Source organism: Hipposideros armiger, unplaced genomic scaffold (genome assembly GCF_001890085.2).
Source record: "Hipposideros armiger isolate ML-2016 unplaced genomic scaffold, ASM189008v1 scaffold_166, whole genome shotgun sequence".
NCBI classification, from domain to species: domain Eukaryota; kingdom Metazoa; phylum Chordata; class Mammalia; order Chiroptera; family Hipposideridae; genus Hipposideros; species Hipposideros armiger.
The window spans coordinates 2,516,099-2,539,745 of NW_017731516.1; the positions used below are offsets into that span (position 1 = coordinate 2,516,099).

Sequence of the window (23,647 nt, forward strand, 5' to 3'; positions counted from 1 at the left end):
AGAAGCAGAACTAATCCACAAAAAAATTGAATAATAAAAACTGTACAATATAAGCTATATATTTTTATAATTAAGCACACAAAATATAAAATAAAGAAAAGTTTAAAAGAACCAAGTTACTATCAAAGAAGACTAGGGAGATATTCTTTTAAATAATTAATACTTTACATTTTATTCAAAGATAAAATTGCTCCCTTTATCACTTCAGAGGTATTATAGGTTGGCTTCCTTTAAGAGGCCATAACTGGGCTTCTTTTCTATTTTCAATCCTTCTCCCTGCCTATTTCTATTTTTTTTTTTTAGTTTTAGGTGTACAAAACAATGTAATAGTTAGATGTTTACATCCCTCACAAAGTGGTAAACCCCCTCCCCCAATCTACTACCCCTCTGACATCGTATATAGCTGTTACAGTTCCATTGACTCTATTCCCTATGCTGTACTTTATATCCATGACTCTTTCTCTCTCTCTCTCTCTCTCTCTCTCTCTCTCTCTCTCTCTCTCTCTCTATATATATATATATATATATATATATATATATATATATGTATATATATGTATATAAATAAATATATGTATATTTATTTAATTATAGTTGACTTTCAATATTATTCAGCTTCAGTTTCACATGTACAGTCAGTGGGCAGACATCTACACAGTCTATGAAGTGGTCTCCCTAATAAGATAAGTGCCCACCTGACCCCCTACAAAATCTTTATAATATTATTGATTATATTCTCCAAAGTGTATTTCATATCCCTGTGGCTATATTGTGACTACTAATTTGTACTTCTACCCCATCTCCACCCCCCTCCCATCTAGCAACCCTCGGAGTTTTTTTTTCCTTATATCTCTGAGTCTATTTCTATTTTAGTTGTTCATTTATCTGTTCTTTAGATTCCACATGTAACTGAGATCCTATGGTATTTGTCTTTCTCTATCTGACTTATTTCACTTAGCATAATATTCTCTAGGTCCATCCATGTCGTTGCAAATGGTAATATTTCATTATTCTTTATGGCTGAGTAATACTTCATTATATAAATATACCACAATTTCTTTTTTTTTTAAGATTTTTATTGGGAATTGGGGGGATGGGAACAGTGCTGGGGAATTGGGGGAAGGGGAACAGACAAGTTGCTGTCCTTTTGTTCTTCAGTCTAGTTACCACAATTTCTCTATTCAATTGTCTATCGATGGACATTTCAGTTGTTTCCAAATCTTGGTTATTGTGAATAGCACTGCAATAAACATAGGGGTGCATATATTTTTTCAAATTAGTGTTTTGGATATCTTTGGATAGATACCCAAGAGTGGAATTGCTGAGCCATAAGGTATTATATTTCCATTTTCAGTTTTTTGAGGTACCTCCATACTGTTTTCCATAGTGGCTGCACCAATTTGCAGTCCCACCAGCAGTCCCACCAGGGTTCCCTTTTCTCCACAGCCTCGCCAGCACTTGTTGTTTGTTGATTTATTGATGATAGACATTCTGACCGGAGTGAAGTGGTATCTCATTGTGGTTTTTATTTGCATTTCTCTAATAATTAGTGACGTTGAACATTTTTTCATATGTCTCTTGGCCATCTGTATGTCCTCTGTAGAGAAATGTCTCTTCATGTCCTCTGCCCATTTTTAAATTAGATTGCAGTGTGCATGTTTGTTGAGTTGTATGAGTTTTTCTTATAAATTTGGGATGTTAACCCCTTATCAGATGTATCATTGGCAAATATCTTCTCCCATTCAGTGGGCTGCCTTTTTGTTTTATTGATGATTTCCTTTGCTGTGAAAAAACTTTTAGTTTGATGTAGTCCCACATATTTATTTTTTCTTTTGCTTGGCTAGGGAGATTTTTAAACAAACCAAAGAGTCCTAGAAATAATTATTATATAGACATTATTATGAAAAAGAAAAACCTCATTAGGCAGGCTTAATAGCAGGCTGGACACACCTGAATAATTACTAGATTAAAAAATAGAACTAACTAAATTACCTAGAATATCAAAATGACCAAAAATATGAAAGAGAGCTCAAGATACATAGAGGACAGTATTTAAATGTCCAATATATGTCTAATGGATGTTTTGGAAGAAGAAAAAGGAGAATATAAAAAAAGGAAATAATACTTAAGGAAATAATGACTAGGGATTTTCCAAAAATGATGAAAGACATTAACTCAGATTTGAAAAGCACAATAAATCCTAAGCTAGATAAGTCAAAGTAAATCCACAACTAGACACATCTGTGGATCTGAAATACACTAGAGAGGATTTTAACAACCAGGGTAATTAATGAATGGCTTCTCAATAGCAACAATAGAAGCCAAAAATCAGTTGAATAATACCTACAAAGGAATAAAGGAAAATAACTAACAACCCAGAACTCATACAGGATCTAGCAACGTTTCCTAGGTCTTAGTAGAATTACTTAGGAGCATTATTCCTTCCCACTCTGTTTTGAATGACAATTTTCTGAGTAGATTGTCATAATGTGTTTTTTCAAAGCACATTCATATCCTTACTAATTCTACTTCTTCTTCAATTAAAAATAAAATCGTATAAAAAGAACATAGAAAAAGCACTGTAATTTTATATAGTTATGTGAGTATAAGTATGTAAATGTTTTGAAACAAATAAATTATATTTTCTGCATAAAACATTTCTTACTTGTCAGCGTTGCATATTTATTAAGGATTAACACTTGGCAAAGCATATGTGAAACAGTATCTCACAAGGATTACAGAATAGGTTGTAATAACTGTAAGCTAAATCATAATGCTGTTGTCTTGAGCATTTTGATCCTCAAATCTTGTGATGTATTTGTTCTCTTTTATAGAAAAAGTCAGGAATGTGCCTCTTTCTGACTTTCATCTGGATAGAAGCAGCTAAGATTGTTGGTTAGTCAGAAAGCATTCCCTAGAGGTTGACTACTATGTGACCATATTTTAAAGTCTTGTAGGGATGATACGAGCAATTGGCGAGCATGCCAAAGCCCCAATAGTCAGTTATTCTTCTCCTCTGTCCCGAAGACCGAGGTTGTCATTCTAACAGAACTGCTGTAGGAGATATACAGAGGGTGCCAAAAAAGTGTATACACATTTTAAGAAAGGAAAAACTGTACCAAAATTGTAATACTCATTATATACCTATAACAGAAAATGAATACAAGTCATTGTATACATGTATATATTTTTTTGGCACCCCTGGTATATGTATTTCAATATGATACTGAGTTTGTTCACTGACGCTGCTCAGAAGTCTCCATTCTGAATCTTCAAAGGAATAGAACCCTTGCTGTTCTTTCTTTTTCAAGTGTGTGATACTTGGAGCCAACATGGTGGTACCATTCTCAGATTTCACATTCTCCCTGGGAAAACAAGGCGGATATGTTGAAAGCCAGATTTTTTTTTTTTTAAATAATGGCCACACTAAAGGGAGATTGGGGTTTTTTTTTATTTTTCTCTTTGGTTGAATTTAGAAATTGGAGAGGTATATTTTTTTCTTACCATTTTAGCCTCTTGTCTTTTAAAATGTCTGGGATATATCTTCTGGAAATAATGAAGTTAAATATATTATGTTACATGTTTTCTATGTGTAATTTGCTACAGGTATTTTCCTGTACCAAGTCACAATCCCAAATACTGTAGTAAAAATTTTGACTTTTTTTATTGTTCATTATTCATTAAATTAAAATAAAATTGCCTTTTCATCCAGACTCTCTAAATATGTAAATATAATGCTATGAAGGAAACTTTGATGTTTTGCAGATCAAAATGATACTAAGAAGTCTGGCTCATAATACAAATGCAGTAGACTTCACACTACCAGGAAAATGCTGTTTACCAAAAATGTGCCAACTTTCCATTTTGTTAAGCATCATTGTTTAGAATAGACAAAAATCATTTCCTCCCAAAAAATGAAGGTGGAGTTATCTTTAGAATTTCCCAGGCTTTGTATTTTCATGAACCTTCTACTGTTTAAAAAGTAAATAAATGTACAGTTGCTAGTTCTTAATTAATAATCCCAAAATTCTCATAGTTTTTATAAAATAAGAATAAACAAAAACTTTAAAAATACAATAATGTTGTAAGCATTTCATAGGGGGCCAGATGGACCCATGTCCTTTTGGGGAGTCCACTTCATAGTTGATGTAGAGGCCTGACCACCGCATTGTATTTCTGAGACTGATGTTGAATAATACTGTATGTCAACTATAATTATATATACATATAACCTCAGGACATGGAGTAGAGTGCGGGAACGGATTCAATGGAATTGTAATAGATAAGCATGATATCGGGGGTGGGAGGGCAGTGGATGGGGGGAAGGGGGTTGTTACTTTGTGAGGGTGAAAAGGGTAACTATTGCATTGTTCTGTACACCTGAAACTAACAATAAAAAATATATATATTTTAAAAAAACCTTTAAAAATAGAGCTGAAAAATCAGTTATCTTATGTTGCAAGAGAAGAGATTGTATTGCTGGTAAATGTGAGTGCCTTCATTTAGATAAATCTCAAGAAGGGAATTCCTCTTGAAAGGAAGAGAACTTGAAAACGCAGTGTTCAAACTCTTTTATCATGAACAATTGCATGGCAGAGAAGACATAATGGCAAAAATCTGCAAAGCTGGTGTTACATCAGTCCAAAAATGGGAAATCTTATTTTCACACTTCCAGTCTTCAGACCACCTCTGGAGGTTACTAGGTGCCCCTCTCATGGCTTTGTAAGAACGACGGAAGTAGCTATAAATGTTGGTCATATTACATTTACTGTGGGAGATACTGTCTATCCACTACCATTTATTGAATGGATGTGCTAAGCACAGTTTATACATTCATTCAGTTAATTTTCACTCTAACTCTACACAGTAGGTTTCACTCTCCTTATATTATGAATGAGCAACCTGAAGCCATTTGCCTAAAGCCTCAAAGTTAGTGAGTGATTGGGGGCCAAATTTTAATCCAGGTTTGTTTGATTCCAAAGCCCATGCACTTAATTATTGCCCCAACAGGATAATGGGCCAAATAAGGAGGCAAGACATGAGAAGGCAAGTGATTCACTATTATTGTCCTCAGAGAGAAGTAATGTACCAAATTTATCTTTGATGAAGTAAGGGAATCACTTGGTGATTTGGCCTAACATAATACTTCTCGTAAGTGTTTAATGCAGCCTTACTCTTTCTCTATATTTACATGCATCTTTTATCTGCATTAACTATGTGACTTTATTTATAAACTTCATTTTGCCCATTGACTGACCTAGTCAGCACTTTTCAATTTATCCTCTAGAAGCCATATAAAGAAATGATATTCTAAGTTTTCCCTTCTTTCATGCCCTTCCATTCTCTGATAAAATCATAGAAAAACTAATTTTCATTACAGTTATTTGGCCAAATACCTCATATGAAGCCTTAGAGTTTTTTAATAGGATCCTGAAGAGTGAGTAGGTGCTCAAAGGAAACATAATCCAGGCAGAGCAATGGTTTACAAAGGAAGACAAGAAACTACATGGCAATTTGTATTTCTTAATCCCTTTACCTTCTTCCCCTCTACCCCCAACCCCCCTCCCATCTGTCAACCATCAGAATATTCTGTTTCTGTTTTGTTTGTTCATTTATTTTGTTCTCTAGATTCCACATATAAGTGAGATCATATGGCATTTGTCTTTCTCAGTCTGACTTATTTCGCTTAGCATAATACCCTCTAGGTCCATCCATGTTGTCACACATGCCAAGATTTCATTCTTTTTCATGGATGAGTAATATTCCATTATATATTTGTAGCACCTTTTCTTTATCCATTCATCTACTGATGGACACTTAGGTTGCTTCTATAACGTGGCTATTGTAAATAACACTGCACTGAACATGTCTTTTCAAATTAGTGCTTTAGATTTCTTCAAATAAATACCCAGAAGTTGAATGTCTAATTGCCTGCAACTAATATAATATTTCATGTCAACTTTTTATGTAATTGAAAAATTTTTTTAAAAGTTAAACAAGCAAACGGAGAAACCACATGGCCTACAAAAATTGAGCAGTTTGGTGTGGCTTGAGCATAGCATATAGTAAGGAGTGAAAGGAGATGAAACTGGAAAGTAAAGTTGTGCCAAAGAATATAGGACTATGCAAAAAACCCAAAAATAAACAAACAAAAAAAACCTTGGGGCTTCAGTATATAAGCAGCAGGAAACCACTAAAGATGTTTTTGAAAAAGAGTGACATAATGCAATTTGTATATCAGGAATATAAGTGGTGGCAGAATGTAGGATTTGGATTTCAGAAAAGCAAGGGGAAGCACAGAAATAGGTTAAGAAGTTGTAGCAACAGTCCAGGTAAGAAGTAACGAGGTACAGAATTAAGGCAGTGGCAGCATGGACTGAGAAAAGGGGACAGATTCAAAAGTTGTTCCAGAGATAGAAACTGCAGTGCTTAGTTTCTGACTGAACGTCAGACAAAGGAGAGCTTGAATTCGGGATTTCTGGCTTGGAAGACTGAGTGAAGGGTGATGTCATGAGCCTTGATGGGCAGAAGGGGAGCTTTATGAGAAAGAGTTCCATTTTTAACATGTTAAGTTTGACGACTCCTGGAGACCTTTGGATGATAAAGTCCACTAAGTGGCTAGAAGTAAGTGTCTAGAGCTCTAGACAAATGTACAGATAAGAGCTACAGATTGGACAAGTTGAATTTATAAAGTGATATTTTTCTCAGAGGGTCTTAACCTCCAAAGGAATTTTCCCAGAGACCCCTAGCAAAACACCTGACCTTCAGTTCCCTCTGCTGTAAAATGATATAATAATAATAATAATTAATAATAATAATAATAATAATAATACCTTCTCCACCTAACTCAAATGATTGTAAAAGGATTAAATGATATGTTGGTGAAAGTATGTACTTTAATATTAAATTGCTGCACGTATTAGTAATATTTAGTTGGAAAATCAGGGAGAAGATTAACTACAATGATAGTTATTGTAGACAATCCAGCCCATTCTTTTCCTCTCATCTGCTAATGTAACTCTCATGAAACTGACCATCTTCTTTTTATTTATTTAGAGCCACTTTCTTTGTGACGATAGGTGTCTTTAGCTCATACAGCAAAATCTCTGATTTTAGAATTTAAAAAGAAAATAACTTTAAAAAAGATTTTTTTTTCAGGCAACTAAATGACTCGCTAGACCTCCTTTTTCTTTATACGCAAATAGCCCTAACATGGTAGGGGTGAGAGGAGGGAGGGTCAAAGAAAAAAAATCACTGAAATATGAGTTCGCATTGCTTTGCACTGCTTTCTACTTTAGCTATGAACCACTGATTATGAAGAATTGATTGACGTCCAGAATCTTTAGTCAGGGTTTGCTAATTGTTTGCACAAGTGACACATGACCTTCTGAAAATCTCTTTTCCCTCCACATTATGAATTCTTGGCATTAATAGATAATTTTGCTGAAAGGGTTAGCCCAGTTAGCAGAAGAATAGTGATGATATGGGGTTCTTCTATTCTACGAGATAGCATGCTATTTCGAATTATTTACAATTAGTGTGGTTTCACAATATTATCTGTCCAGAGAGCATTTTCCTTCCTTGCATTTTCTGCCTCCATCATATCTTTGTTAGCACCACAATAGAGAAACCCTATAAAGCTGTTCACGAAAATATTTTCAACGTGAACTTGTGCTCTTAGAAACAACTACATTTGCAGCTCTCCCTCACTTCACATTCAAAAGCACCTACACTTATCTGGTCTCTTTTTCTACCTTCTCCTAAAAGGGGGGAAAAAGTGTATTCAGTGTGTAAAAATAAACTATTGTACCTCAGAAAGGAGATGGGATGCTAATTAAGGGTTGTTTGAATGAATAAGTCACATTGCATTGTCTACGGGGAGCTGGCTGCCAATTGCATTTTTGGTAGAGTCAAGAAAAACATTCAAGAGGGCCCGGCAAGCTTGGGAGAGAAGCAAGCAGCACTTCCCATTTATCAAGTAGGTGCACAAGCCTGTTCAAGTATTGTTGAGAGGGTGCAGGCTGTGAGCTCCTGCCTCAAAGCTTTTCCTGCTGGTTTGAGAGCCACATTTCCAAAGAGGGGCCTGCTGCTCAGGTCTGGCTGTGGACAATGGGGCATGTATGCCAGACTGCTGGACCACTGAATGCCTCTTGTTTTGTTCAATACCTTTTTCAAGAATCTTTGTCTCTTCTTGGATTCATCCAGGAGGCATAGGTTTTAAGATATACAATAGCTTGGGTCTTGCAGCGAAATAATTGATGCTCCATTGAAAGAAACCAAGCAAATTGGTTAGTATGATTATCTTTAACAAATGGGCAGGAGGGGGGGAGGATTTTAGACATTTGACAACGTGTAAACGAGGACGGAAATAAATTGCTCTATTTTTAATAGGTTTTATTTTTCTTAATGTGGATGTGATGTCAGCCAGAGTAAGTCTTCAGCCCGATTGCCTGACTGTCTTGGCTGTGGGGTAGCATGTAAATAGAGGTGAAAACGATTTACTTTGTTTGGAAAGGAACCAGGATATGGAGGATGCAAATTGTTTTTATTATAATGGGTGAAAGAAACAGTGATTCCACCAGGCAAAGTGACTTCCTTCTGGCTCTCGCTTGTGGAATAGTATTTGGCATAATAGAATCCGGAGGTGTGTTTTTGATCACTTTACATGTCTTATCCTTTAGTTCTGTAATTCTGTGATTCTTTTGAATCAGAAGTTCTTAATTTTTTTCAAGTGTGCTCATATGCCTTTGACATAGATGTGAAAAAGCAAGTGTCCTGAGTACTAAAAGTTCCCAATTAAAGGCAACAAGTAAAGAAGGAATTTCTCTATAAATATGCATGGGTGTTTGCAAGCAAATAAGTGCTATTTAAACAATATTTCTAAAGTTAACATTCCTTCTCTGGGCATTCGCAATAAAATATCAAATTTCACACTTTACATACGTAAGCATTAAAATATATGGTAAAAAATGTAATAGGTCTTGGCAGTTGATTAAAAGACAAAATAATAAATAATATGTGCATATGTATGCTTGAATCTCATTTTTGTAGTTTTTTTTATGTAGCTTAGATATAGTATTTAATGTATGATCTAAGGCATAATTAGTGATCTAATCACTTTAAATAAAAATTCTAAAGCCCAGTAATTGTAAAATATAATAATAATAACAACAAAAATAATGATAGTAATAGCAACATGTTTTAAACGCTTATTGTATGCCTGCTTAAGTGCTCTCCATGTGGAAACTGGGGCCACAGAGATTAAGTATTGCTTATGGATTCACAGCTAACAAGTGATAGAACCAAAATTTGGACCCAGGCTCTCTGCAACTTACCCTCCACATTATATTGCCTTGCTTGCAATATAATTATAATTACTGTTACTAAGCCTTTCAAAGAAGAGCCACTATAAAAATATTTTTTAAATAATTTTGTTATACAATTATTTCAATAGACTCCATAGGTGAAAAGACCCTTGATCCTGGAAAATATACCACCATAGAAGTATTAATGGTATTACATCTGCTTTACATACAAGAGAAACCTCGTTTTATGGCATCTAACACATTACAGATACTCTTATTAGACATCTTTATTTGATGAAGCAAGAAAATATGACTTGCCTCAGTCATCGTGAGAAAACATTCCTTTTATTTCTAGTCATCACATGATAAACACTGATATTTGGAAATTAACTTCTGAATTCCTAGTTTAGTTATTAATTAGTTCTTAATTTGTCTGTGGAGTTTTGGAAACTTTTACCTTTTTTGTGTGTGGAATTAATAGCAACAGTGTTTGACAGGCATATGTGAAAATTGATGCTTTATTTAAAAAACAACCTTATTGAAATGCAATTTACACACCACCAAAATCACCTGTTTAAAATGTACAATTCCATGGTTTTAGAGCATTTGCAGAATTGTAAACTTTGATACTGGAATGTTTTAACTAATTACATAAAAACTCTTAAGATGCTTGAATGAAAAGTACTCCAAAAGCCAATGAAAATCATTAATATTTGATGTGTTCTTCATTTCCCTTCAGAAATGCGTGCTTTACTGGCCCGAAAAGAGAGGAATCTATGGAAAAGTGGAGGTTCTGGTTATCAGTGTGAATGAATGTGAAAACTATACTGTTCGAAACCTGGTCTTAAAGGTAAGATTATGTAGCTATCTACAAAGTGGATGGTGTTACAGGCCTACATTTCTTGTTTGAAATTATGCATCCTCATAAGTACTGCAGATGCTTTTTAGGCAAATTAAATAATGTCAAGATCAAAGAGAAATTATAATCATCCCCTCATGTATTTCTTTGGGGTCAGCTACTATTAGTATCTGGAATAGTTAAATTAAATGAGCAGATAGTCAGGAAATCCACTAAGTAGGATGTTATGATCTTCTCATTTGCATAAATAAAAGATTTCTTGATTTAACCTTTTGAACGCCTTTGACTAAAGGCTTGCGCTGGAGGCTTTCCCATGATTTTTTTGGTTAACATCACTTTGGCCTAAGCAGCTTTAAGGCCTGGAAACTGTGAAAGAGAAAATCTGTTCTTGTGGGTGGCAGTGGGAGGCAAGATAAGCCTGAAGTGCTGATGAGATCTGCCAAAACTTAGCGTTACAGTAATTTATAGGGACTTTCCCCAGACCAGATTACATCATAGGAAAATTACCTGATTTAGCTTACGGGCAGCAGATGCTGAGGAACATTGCCATGGTATTGTTGTTACTTCTAGAGAACAGTCATCTCAAAGATTTCAGTCCTATCTAGAGCCTCACTGCTGGAACATAATCATAACAGAGAGAGAGACAGAGCTGTATTGATGGTTTTTAATGGGAAGCTCGGGACAGGAAGGCACTGACCAACACCTGTTTTTAAATACATGTCCTCGAGTGCCTAGTCCATGCCAGGCCCCCAGGGGGCACTGAGTTTTGAGATGATATGCATGTCCCCTTACTGAAAATGTTTGTAATCTAGCAACCTCTGTAGCTCCTTTACTACTGGGATTTCTCACTGCTGTTCAAAACTGGAATTTAGGATGAGTGTAGAAATAGTAGAGTAGCTGAATGTAAAATAAAGTGTTCTTATATTGGTTAATATGTTTTTCATAGCCTCTCAGACATGTTCAAAGAGCAGGAAACACACTCTATCCCAATTCTTTCTTGGCTACATTTTCATCAACCATTTTGTTTATTGTAATACATTACAAATGTATGCGCAGCATATGTCACATATACTATATTAAATATATTCTCATTTAATAGAGGCAAGACTGGCAAACTTTGATATCAGGATATTTACAGTTTTCTCAAGGTGAAGGGTTGTTCTTCAAAAATCTCCTAGATTTTTCCCACCTAGAACTAAGTTGCCAGCAAGATGGGAGTGATAGAAGGCTTGCAGTATGGTGGTTTCGATGACTTTTAGTTGTATAAGTAAATGAGACATTTGGTGGCTGTTGCTATTTTCAGCAAGGAAGTCACACCCAACATGTGAAGCATTACTGGTACACCTCGTGGCCTGATCACAAGACTCCAGACAGTGCCCAGCCGCTTCTACAGCTCATGCTGGATGTGGAAGAAGACAGACTTGCTTCTGCGGGCCGAGGGCCTGTGGTAGTCCACTGCAGGTAAGACATGAGCTGTCCTTTCTGCCTAAGCAAACTGTCCACCTTTGATAAAGTTATAGAGCAGACAGAAGTTAGGTTTGGCTGCCTGGTTGTGACTTTGTCAGTAAATTAAATAGTTACTGAAATTGGTGAACTTCCTAATATTCGAGTCTTGATCAAGACGATATTTACAGCGACAATAGTAGCGCATTTTCAGCAAACAATTACACAGTGGAGGAAATATCACTTCTAAATAAATGGCTCAGGGAACAGGAGACTTATTCAGTCCTCTACCTTGAAACTTACTTTGATTCATTTAGTCTTGTCTGTCTAATAGACTCTAGGAACGACAGATACGATTTCTTTATGATCAGTGGCTTTTTTGTTATTTCAAGATGGCATCTGAGCTATATGAATTATATCTTGGTAACATTTACTATTATATCAAATTTGGTAAAAACCAGTCAACTATTTTAAATTATTTCGTGAAAAACAGATGGGAATAAATTATAAAATGGGAGGTGGGCAAGTGGTAGTTCTCCAAAAAGAAAACAAAGTGCTATGACCAGAACATGGGTTACTGGAGGTTAGGCCAACAAAAGCAACAGAAATCCATGGAAGCTCCCTTCCCTAACGCTAGCTTAAAGCTTTCCTCTCATAACTTGTGCATCATCCCTTTGTTTTCCTTTTAGTATACCCCAATGAATGCAAACATTTTTAAAGTTATTTAGATAACCAGACATTTATTCTCCACACTTCCTCAAAATACTGTAATTTGGGTTGCTTTCTTTAGTTAAAATCTGGTAAGGTAGCTTTTAATAATATCTTTAATAAATAAAATACATTATTTTAGATGATAATTTTATCCTCCTTTTTTGAACCTTTGTGGTTTAATTAAGAGTAAAATTTACTGGTATAGCCGACTGGCACATTGGTTAAGAGTTGGCTTGGGATGCCAGCTCTGAGCAGCGGGACCCTGGTTTGGATCCCACATGGGCCAGTGACGCTGTGCCCTCTACAGCTAAGATGATGAACAACAGCTCTACCTGGAGCTGGGCTGCCGTGAGTCGCTGGCGACGGTGTAGGCTGCAGCCCCTGCTGCAGTGGGCTGCCATGAGCTACCATGAGTGGCTGGCATCCGGTGTGAGCTTCCAAGAGCCGCCATGAGCTGCCGTCCAATGGCCAGCAAGCGACTGCCTCACCTGGGAAGAGTGCAATGATAATACCAACATGCACCAGTGAAGCGACATCCTCCACAACTAGACTGAAGAACAAAAGGACAGCAACTTGTCTGTTCCCCTTCCCCGNCTGCCATGAGCTACCATGAGTGGCTGGCATCCGGTGTGAGCTTCCAAGAGCCGCCATGAGCTGCCGTCCAATGGCCAGCAAGCGACTGCCTCACCCGGGAAGAGTGCAATGATAATACCAACATGCGCCAGTGAAGCGACATCCTCCACAACTAGACTGAAGAACAAAAGGACAGCAACTTGTCTGTTCCCCTTCCCCGACTCCCCAACACTGTTCCCCTCCCTCAATTCCCCAGTAAAATCTTTAAAAAAAAAAAAAGAGTAAAATTTACTATATGTCTATTTGTCCAAAGACATCATTATCCAGTTTCTAGCTCTAGGCCTTATCCCAAACTTCACTTGGGGCCAAGGAAAAACAACCTAATTGTCCATACTTTAGGGCTGGAACCACCCAAAATCATAAAACACTGAGGATATCTCCAACGACCTAGCCACTTCCTCTATAAAATCAGCTCCCCTTCTGATTACTATTTCTAAGAATGAGACCATCTTTCTTCCAGGCACTCAACATCCAGCATTGACAGTTATCTTTGGCCTTTCTCTCAATTCTAGCCTTAGTATCTAATCAGTCACCAGATTGGCTTTCCCTTCAAAGTTTCTCCCATAATCATCACTTCCTGTCCAACCACCCAAGTTCAGGCCCTTATGACCTCATCCATGTATTTTAGAAGTAGTCAGCTAATTGCACACACACACACCCCACTTCCCCATACCCCACCCCAATTATGGCCTCCCCAATGCAGTTCTCTTGGATGGTGCTCCTAAAACCCTCTTTCATCGCATGGCTTCCCATTGTCTAGAGCAGAAGTTCTTAATCTTGGGTCTGTGGATGAACTACAGGGGTTGGTGAACTCCTTGAAGTTAGTTAAACAAACTTGAGTACATAAAGTTATGTGAATTTTTCTGGGGAATGAAAATTTACAGTTTTCATCAAATCCTAAAACAAACAAACAAAAATACCATTGTTTTAGAGCAGGGATGTCAAACTGGCAGCCTGCGGGCCGCATGCGGCCCTCGAGGTAATTTTTTGTGGCCCACCATGCTCTGAAATAAAATGAAAATAGAAAAAATTGTTATGAAGAAAATAGCGCTTAGGGGAGATTGAGGCACTACCGTACACACAATTCCCTCGTTAACCCTTTAACTACTGAAGACGAGTATACAAAAAATTACCTCGAGGGCCGCATGCGGCCCGTGGGCCGCCAGTTTGACACCCCTGTTTTAGAGGATAAAGTCCACACCTCTTAGCTTTCCATAGAAAACCCTTTATAGGCCCCACTGTACCTTCCCAGTCTTATTTCCCACTATTTCTCTAAAATAACTTTCTCTTCAAGCCAAGCTAGTCTAGTTACTGTCACATATCATATACCTTGTTCTTGCCTTTGGTCTTTATCATGCATGGAGTGTTCTCTCTCATTCATGATGAAATGCCTGCTATTCATCGGGTGCAGTTCAAATCCTATCTCTTTAATTAAACAAACTCTCTTTAGACACTTCAACTGAAAGAGACCCATTCTACCTCTGGATTCTTTTGCACTTACATTCAACAGAAACAAGTTCCAAATAGGAGAAATAGATGCTATTTGAGTGCCAAGAGTAGAGCTATTAATTCAAACTAGGAAGACTGAAGAACGCCTCTAAAAGTTGGAATAATGTTGACCAGGATCTTTAAAAATGACCAATGTTTATGTTTTTTAAAGGTGGTAGGAAGGGCATTTCTGACTGAAAAAATATCATTAACACAGAAAAGAAAATTGGAAAGTAAAAGGCATTTTTTTTTGCAATGGTTCATGTAAATGGGGAAAAAAATGGCACAAAAGGTCCAAGGAAGACAGTAAAAAGACATAAAGCTTGAAAGTCATGTTCATATTATTCAAGGTCACAAATACCATGGTAAGAAGCTTAGACATGGTGCTATAACTATTGTAGCCATCTAGAGTTTCTGAGTGGAGAGTGATATGATCAGGTCCCCAGCAGCTGTGTGTATCGTGAATTAGTCCAGGAAAAGACTTGAGACTTGGAGACCTAAATGAGATCATTGCTAATCGTGAAATAAGGAGATGTTGAAAACGTGAACACAGCCTGTAGAAAGGAAAACATGGATCCCAGAAGCTCAGTAGAGGTGGAAAATATAAGAATTGGTAACAGATTGGATGTGGGAGGTGAGGGAGGGGGAGACGTTGGAGATGGCTCCAAGATTTCTAAGCTGGAAAACTTGTGGCTGACTGGTAATGCCATTGAGGGAAAAGAGAGTTAGTTCTGTTTTAGATACATTGAACTGAAACAAGTGCAAAATAGTAACATCAAGGAGATGGAATGGCTGTCTAGACTTTAGGAGAAAGGGAATATAAATGTAGATTGGAGAGAAATTTACATAAAAACTTTGAGTGGTTGAAATTACTAAGAGAGACAGAGATCTGTATCTATATTTCTGTCTGTCTATCTGGAGCTTGTTAAGTTGATGACACACTCTCTAAGGCTGATGAATGTATAAACCCTTTTGGACAAATAATGTTTCTATTCAATCATCTGGATGTAAATGACTTGAAAAAATGTGCCTTTAGCCACCTCCTCTGTCCTAAACTGAATTGAATCTTCAGCTATTCACTGGAATCTTCACCATCAGTATATCCAAGACCAAACTCCCCTCTCTCCCTCAAATCAGCTCTCTCATTCCAGAATTCCCTTTTTGTCTCGCTGGGACTACCATCCAGGCCTAGTCATCTTTGACTTTTTTAACCTTTTTTTTAATTTTTATTTTTTATTTACAGTTGGTATTCAACATTATTTTATGTTAGTTTCAGGTGTACAGCATAGTGGTTAGACATTTATATAATTTATGTAGTGATCCTCCTGACTAGCCTAGACCTGGCACTATATCTAGCTATTACCATATTACTGACTATATTCCCTATGCTTTACTTTACATCCTTATGACTATTTATTAACTACCAGTTTGTACTTCCTTAGTCCCTTTGACTTTTTCACCCAGCCCCTAAACCCCTGACTTTTTGCTTTTCTGACCGTTTAACTCCAGTCCTCCAGACTCACATTTGTGATGTGTCTAAGTCTTTCCCCTCCCTTCTAGTGCCCAAACCTTACCTAAATTCAAGCTCTAATTCTTCATTGTAGAACAGTTACAATGCCTTTTTCACTGTTCTCCCTACCCATGCCCTCCCTCCACCCCCATCGAACTATTGCAAATAACTGAAGGAGAGCATGTCGCATAAGCACTTAGCACAGGGCCCACATTGTCATACTCAGTCCATAAGAATCGTTGTCGTGGTTTCTGTTGTAGTTAATCCTTACTGTTGGTTCAAATTTAAAAGTACCTTCTTAAAAGAATGTATTTTACCGTTGTGATTTTTCCTCCACCTAGTTATTCTCTGTCCTTTCTTTTCAGTGCGGGGATAGGTAGAACGGGGTGTTTTATTGCGACATCCATTGGCTGTCGACAGCTGAAGGAAGAAGGCGTCGTCGATGTGCTAAGCATTGTCTGCCAGCTTCGTGTGGACAGGTGAGTGTCTGCGGGATGGTGTCATAGAGGCTTTGGAGCAGCGTTATCAGTCACAACCTGCTCTGGTCAGCCTGACTTGGTAAACATCGCAGGCTCCAAAGTCCTACCTCTCTATAAGTGATTTTTGTAAAGTGCTTAGGAATATACGTTACCTGAAAAAGCCATCAAAAACAGTGTTATTTGCAACACCGACCACCCGGAGTCCAAGACCAAGACCTTGTGCTTATCCTCCCTGTCTCTGAGACCAGCTGTTTAGGATGGTAGCTGTTCCTTCTTAGCCTTACCCCTTATTCCTTTCTATGGACTCTATGTTTTCATTTGACTTCACTGAATCATTCACTTTAGGATCTTGATCCTTTAAAATGAGTCATATGTCATACTACCAAGAGTTGTCTTTTTTTTTTTAGTCTACTCTTTTGAATTGTGTAAAACGCACATAACAGAATTTACCATCTTAACCATTTTTAAGAGTACAGTTCGGTAGTGTTAAGTGCATCCACATTGTTGTGCAACCAATCTCCTGAAATCTTTTCATCTTGAAAAACTCTGTATCTGTTAAACAACAAATCCCCATTCCTCCCACCGGCTACCCGCTGGAAACTACCATTCACTTTCTGACCCTGAATTTGATTACTCTAGATACCTCATATAAGTGGACTCACATAGTATTTGTCCATTTGTTACTGGATTTTTTCACTTACTATAATATCTTCAAGATTCATCCATGTTGTATCAGAATTGCCTTTCTTTTTAAGGCTAAGTAATATTCCATTGCATGTATATACCCTATTGTTTATCCATTTGTGTATCAATGGACACTTGGGTTGCTTTCACCTTTTGTCCATTGTAATGATACTGCTATGAACATGAGTACAAATAGCTGTTTGAGATTTTTTTGGTTATATACCCAGGAATGAGATTGCTGGATAGTATAGTAATTATATTTTTAATTCTTTCAGCAGTGCCATATACTGTTTTACGTAGTGGCTGCACTATTTACAGTCCCAACAACAGTGCAGAGGGGTTCCAACTTCTCCACACCCTTGCCAACACTTGTTATTTTCTGTTTGTTTGGTGGTTTGTTTGTTTTTTTAATAGTAGCTATCCTAGTGGGTGTAAGGTAAAAGAGTCATTTTTTTTATACAGAGATCATGTGGTCACCTCTGTGATGATCTCTGTTTATGTATGAAAAACAGAACCAACAAGAAATTTCTCTTTTTCCTTTCTCCACAAATAAGCCTACCTAGGTAAATGAACAGTTGAGTCAGTGATGAAAAAAGGGAACAGGTGCTCCTTGAGAACAGACACAGGGAGAAAGATGCATACCAGCGCGTGAGCAGCCCGCCTCTCTTCTTTGTAATTCAATGTGTTAAAGTAGAAGCAGAGTTGTTCTGAAAGGCTAAAATACTCAGTTCTCTTCTTTTATTCATACCGTGAATATTTATTAACCACTTTCCATGCCTAAGGCCTTGTTCCAGATGCTGCAAGTACAGCGTTAGGCAAGATGAGTGAGGCTCTGCTCTCCTAGAGTGTACATGCTAACAGAGACAGAGAGAGAGGAGATAATAAGCAAGCTAAGGAGTAAATAGGATCATTCCAGACAAAGAAATGTCATGAGGTAATAAAACAAGAGGGATTTTGCTCCATGACCTAGAGTTCCCTAAAAGTAAAACTGTAGAGTTACCTTTTAAGATTCATTTAATAAACATTTATTGAGCACCTACTATGTGCTAGGTCCTGGGATTTCAATAAGAGGCAAAAAGATAGTTCTGAAAATTCAGTGAGATAATATATTATATATTATATTTTATAGATAGATAGATAGATAGATAGATATCACTTAGAACAGAGTCTGGCTCATAGTAAGCCTTCAATAAATGTTTATTGTGGTATTATTATCTTCATTATTATTAAAATTATTGGCCTTTTGAGCTTCTTTTGCTTTGCCCACTCCAAACTCTTTGGAGTGTACTTTCTTTTCTAATAATGGCCTTTGAGCCATTGCCTACTGCTCAGGCTGCTTCTGCTTCTTTGAAATGTACTTTTTCTTCTAATAAACTGCTTTTAAAATATTGTCAATAAAGTTTCTCCTATCTCTAAAATTAAACATCCAAACTCCCCTTTCTGGATGAGGTTTTCCCTCCCCATCGCTGTCTGTCCTTGTCTCCTTTTAATAATAATTTCTAAGATTTCATAAGTATATCTTCCCTCTGTTTTTCTCTTAACTGTGGCTTATTAGAGACTGTTCATCTTGGCGGTTAAGTTCCTGGGCTCTGGAGACGGATTGCCTGGGTTTGAATCCTGGTTCCCACCATTTTCTGGTTGTGCGGCCTTGGGCAAGTTACAGGACTTCTCCATGCCTCGGTTTTTTCATGTGGAAAATGGAAATAATAATAGTATCTACTTCCTATTTTTGTTGCAAGGATTAAGAGAGAACCTACAAAGTGCCTTTTACATAGTAAGTGTACAACCAAGTTTAGCAACAGTTATTACCAATATCTATAGCAAGAAACCTGAACACACATCTGTAAACTGGAACTGATAACCTACCCCCACAGGGTTGCAGCGACACTAAGATGAGATTGCACCTGTGACAGACTTAGAACACTTAGCCCATGTTTCTTTCCCTTTCTCTGCCCTCCCTCCCTTCACCTTTCCACACCCCTCATGTGACTGCTCCTACAAAGGCTTTCTTTCTATACATAAGAAGATCAGCTCCAGTTACCTTTCCTTCTTCTGTTACAATTGCTGTCTTAGTCTCCTGAAACCCCCTTGCCTTCCATCCAGTACCGTCCACCCCAGCTTGAACAGGATCCAGTGGCTTCATGTCAGACGCTAGGATCTACCGCCACTCTGAAAGGGGCTCTGCGTCAAAGAGTAAGGGACAGCGCCCAGTCAGCTGGAGCTGCTCCTGAAATGATCTTGGTCTCTCTTACTGTGTGCTTCTGTAACAAGGCTCCTGCATGAGACCACAAATCCCCCAGGGACTCTAGTTTATATCCTTGTACGCTGCTTTCCTACTGGCTAATGCTGGAACTCCATGAACGCCAGATACCTGCATGGATCTAAACGGACTCCAAACCAACTTGGCCTCCAAAACCTGCTCTGATCCTATTTGGATCGTGAAAAACAATGGGCTTGGTTTGCTCATCGTTTTTTGGTTTTTGTTTTGGTTTGGTTTGGTTTGTTTGATTTTTTTGGGGCAGGGGCTTTTGTGCTCTTGTTACTCTTTTTTTTTTAAGATTTTTATTGGGGAATTGGGGGTATGGGAACAGTGCTGGGGAATTGGGGGAAGGGGAACAGACAAGTTGCTGTCGTTTTGTTCTTCAGTCTAGTTGTGGAGGACGTTGCTTCACTGGCCCAAGTTGGCACCATCATTGTGCTCTTCCCAGGCGAGGCACATTAGTCCCCGGCTTCTGGACAGCCGCTCACTGCGGCTGCTGGCTACACACGGTAGCCCATGGCAACCCACTGCAGCAGGGGCTGCAGCCTACTCCGTCGCCAGCAACTCATGGCAGCCCAGCTCCAGGTTGAGCTGTTGTTCAGCATTTTAGCTGTAGAGGGCAGTGTCACTGGCCCTCATCTATGGGATTCGAACCGGGGCCCTCTGGCGTCCCAAGCGAGCTCTTAACCATCGCGCCACTCGGCCGGCCCGCTCTTGTTACTCTTAATGTTGCCTATTTACCCTCCCATCTCCCACTTCCCCCACCTGCTTTTGTAGCCTGACCCCCACCTTGCTTTCCACTTCCCACTCACATTACCCTGTCGAGTCTACCAAATTGTCCTCTAATTTTGAATGGAACCGCAAATGCATTTTTTAAAGCCGTATCACAATGCCACCTCTATCTGCTCCTTCCTTCCTAAAGCAAATGGTCAGAAAATTTAGCCTTGGCCTTCCACCACCGCCAAGGTCTTCCCACAAGGCTTGTCCTTTTACTCCTGATAGGATCTTGAAAACATAGCCAGCTTCTCTGCTGATCTGAAGCCTGTGGGCCCCCCACCCCCTGGATGATTTGAATTACTGCCAATACGTGTCTCGAAATCATCCTGATTTATTAATCAAGAGCCCTTCTACATAAATTCTTCCTGAGCAGCTGTTGTTTATGAAACAGAAATTCTCCTTAAAACTTTCCTTGAAAGGTTTTTCCTTTTCCTTCCTTCCTTCGCAGGATCAGCATCAATTTAGCGTTTCTTGTCTCTTCCTTCTGTTGTGCGCTCCCTGAGTTATTATGAAAAGCAGCACAGGCAACCTTCCTCCTTTCCTTCACCCCATCCAACTTCTCATTCCTCCGTCCTCTTGCTTCTTGCTTCCGTTCAGCTTTTTCCTGTCATATCTCACTTTTAAAATTCCAATTGGTAGCTGACTGTTACCACTGACCATGTCCTTTACTCGTGCCGGTGAAGGGAACACTGGCCTTGGAAAATCCAGACGTTCACCTTCCTGCTCTACAGTTTTTCATTATTCGTCAGTTCTTCAATCCTCGTCCCAACCTAGACTCTGTGGTCGTCCTTGCCTTCAGTTCTGGATCTGTCTCCTAGGCATTCCAGAAGGCACTCTTCACACTCAGAAGTGTATTTATTTAATCACGGTCTCTTTACATGGTCTTCAAAGCACACGGTTCCTTTAACTCCCAAAGTGAACGTACAAGTAGGAAAAGAGGTATTCTTTGGCTTCATTTTTTTTTTTTAACTTGGAAACAAAGAATTCAAGATATCAAGCAATTTACCCAAGGTCATGGAACCTAGAAAATGACAAAATAGACTTCTTTGGATTCCGACAGTTGTAGATAAAAGTAAACAGGTTTTTGAATATGTTTATTGTAAAACTGCTTGACAAAAACATATCTCTTTGATGATGCTTTGCCATATAAAAAAATGCAACAACACCATAATTTTTAAAACAAAGTTTAATATGAATGAGAGCTATTTCATGAATAGGTAGAGTGACTTTGTCAGCAGTTGCCGTAAGAGTATAATTTGAGGGATACAAGAAAGTTACCTTATCCCAAAATATCTATCTATAGAGGTTGCCGAAAATATCTGTGTATAGTGAATATCTAAAATGCTACTCTTAGAGAGCCAATCCTTAGCTAAAAGCATCATTCCTTTTTAAAGTTCATTGAACCTAGAGAGATGGGAGCTGAGCTCAGGTAGCACTTTGTCTTCTCGGCTGTCAACACTTTAATGTAAACAAGGTGCTCCATTCTTTCCAGCATGGTATTATAGCTAGAGAGAGTGTGAGCCCCTGTATTATCAATATGTTCAGAATGTAGATTTTGCTAAAAGAGAATTGAAGAGAAGGTTCCAGAAGCTGGGTATACCTGAGGTTCTGCAGTCAAGGAGAGACTGATAGACAACTCCAGGGCCCTGGAGAAGGATGGGGCACAGACAGGGAGCAGGAGATCTCCAGCAAGAGATGCCTCAGGAAGATCAGCTACCTCATTTGTGAGGTCCAGCACAAAATGAAAATGTGGGGCCCCTCTTTTAAAAAAATTATTAACTATTTCAAGACAGTGACAGCAGAGCCTTAATCAAGCTGCAGAGTCCTTCTCAGCATGGTGGGAGGGGACAGGGTTGTGACGGCACAGGACATGAGCCCACGATGCGAGACCCACATTTGGGTGTTTTCAGGATGGGTGTTTGTAGATGGGCCTGAATCCTGTGGGACAGGCACCCCAGATCTCTGCTCGGTGTGGTGCTCCTGAATTGGGCATATGTTTCTTCATTCAACAAACATTTACTGAACACTTACTACCAAATAGGCGTCAGGCACCTATTTGTGGAAAGATGGATTCCTTAACGTACTTTTCCAGACTGTATTTCTCTGGGCACAGTTAAATTACCAATTAAACCATGAGAGCCTGCTAAGTCCCAAACTCTCTTAGACGGTTTTCAGACAAAAAAAAAAAAAATTAAAAATTCTCAATTAAGTTTAAAAAAAAAAGCTATATACTATCTTTCTTAGAATCCTTCTCCACTTGGATAGTCACAGTAAGTATTAATGCATTAAAGAATCTGAAAACCTAGAAATCCATTTAACTTCCTTTAAGCACTCTTTCACATTTACTTGACCACACAAAACTTTCTTCAAAGAATATCTAAATGGGAGGAAAAGAATTTGTAAAATGATAAATATAAATTATTTTTTCAACAAGTTTGATGGTGAAGAGAAGACTGGAGATGGTGCAGGAATTTGAACCTGGGTGGGACCATCAAAAAGGGGAAAGGAAAGGGTGGGACTGACTAATTGGAAGCATCCAGCTGAATATAATAAGGGATACAAAAGAGACAGCCGGTATATCAGAGAGCTGATGTTTTGTACTCTACAGAGTACAAGCTCCTGTGGCCTTTCCCTATCTTTCCAGACCCTCTTTAACAGTGGCCTCTGGTCCAAGTGGTCCAAGGCTGCATGCCGTCCATCTTTTTTTATAGTCTGCCCCCACCTTTTATGGCTGCTGCTTCTGAGAAGCCCATGGCGTGGTTAACAAGAAAGAAAAAGACAAGGCAGTGATTTGGAGACTTGAAATGGGTCTTATTTAGTGACTAAGTCAAGAGTTCGAGCATTGGGCAGGACCAAAATCCTGATTGAGAAAAAACTACAGTGCCTGACTGTTGTTATCCAACATGACAAAAACAAGCAACTTGTACTCAGGTCACAAATCTGCATTTTAGCAATAAATTCAAATGGCCTGATGTAGAGACGAGTGTGTTATGCTGAATGGATATTTCCAATGTAACAACAATGACAAAGCCATTTGGTGAATTCCTCATTCTCTGGCAAGACATTATTTTTTTTGGCTTTAGGGCAACTTCTATTAATAGCTGCTCCAGTTCTCACTGCAGATTCATGAGTGTGATTCTCCTTTTAATAATACTTTGAGCATATATTGAACTAAAATAGGATTTCTTTTTTTTTCCAAGTAGGAGTTCAAGTTCAGCACAAGGCACCCACAAGTGTTTTATTTAGAAGTGCATTAATGGATCATTCGTTCATTTTTTATAATGTTGGTTTTTAATTAAAAGATGAAGTGTGTAGCAGGCAATGAAGTCTGAGCACTGGCTAGTGTTAAACAGGCAGCCACGAGCGCATGAGGTGCCAGCAATCACTGGACCAGATGCCACAGAGCTTGGTGCGAACCCTGGCTCTGCCCCTCACTTCCTGTGTGACGTCTTGTACACTTCAGGTCTCTAGGTATACATTTGTTAAAAGAGACGTGGG

At 38.3% G+C, this 23,647-nt stretch overlaps 1 protein-coding gene across 4 annotated transcripts in view; it reads left to right on the forward strand.

The window, feature by feature from the left end:
* The window catches only part of PTPRR (protein tyrosine phosphatase receptor type R), a 248,144-nt gene that overhangs the window by 216,718 nt on the left and 7,779 nt on the right, over positions 1–23,647 (forward strand). For all 4 annotated transcript variants that reach the window (XM_019651760.1, XM_019651761.1, XM_019651762.1 and 1 more), the window contains 3 exons: positions 10,045–10,155; positions 11,468–11,625; positions 16,315–16,428. In XM_019651760.1, the coding sequence (XP_019507305.1) occupies positions 10,045–10,155; positions 11,468–11,625; positions 16,315–16,428 (383 nt within the window). The remainder of the gene's footprint in view (positions 1–10,044; positions 10,156–11,467; positions 11,626–16,314; positions 16,429–23,647) is intronic.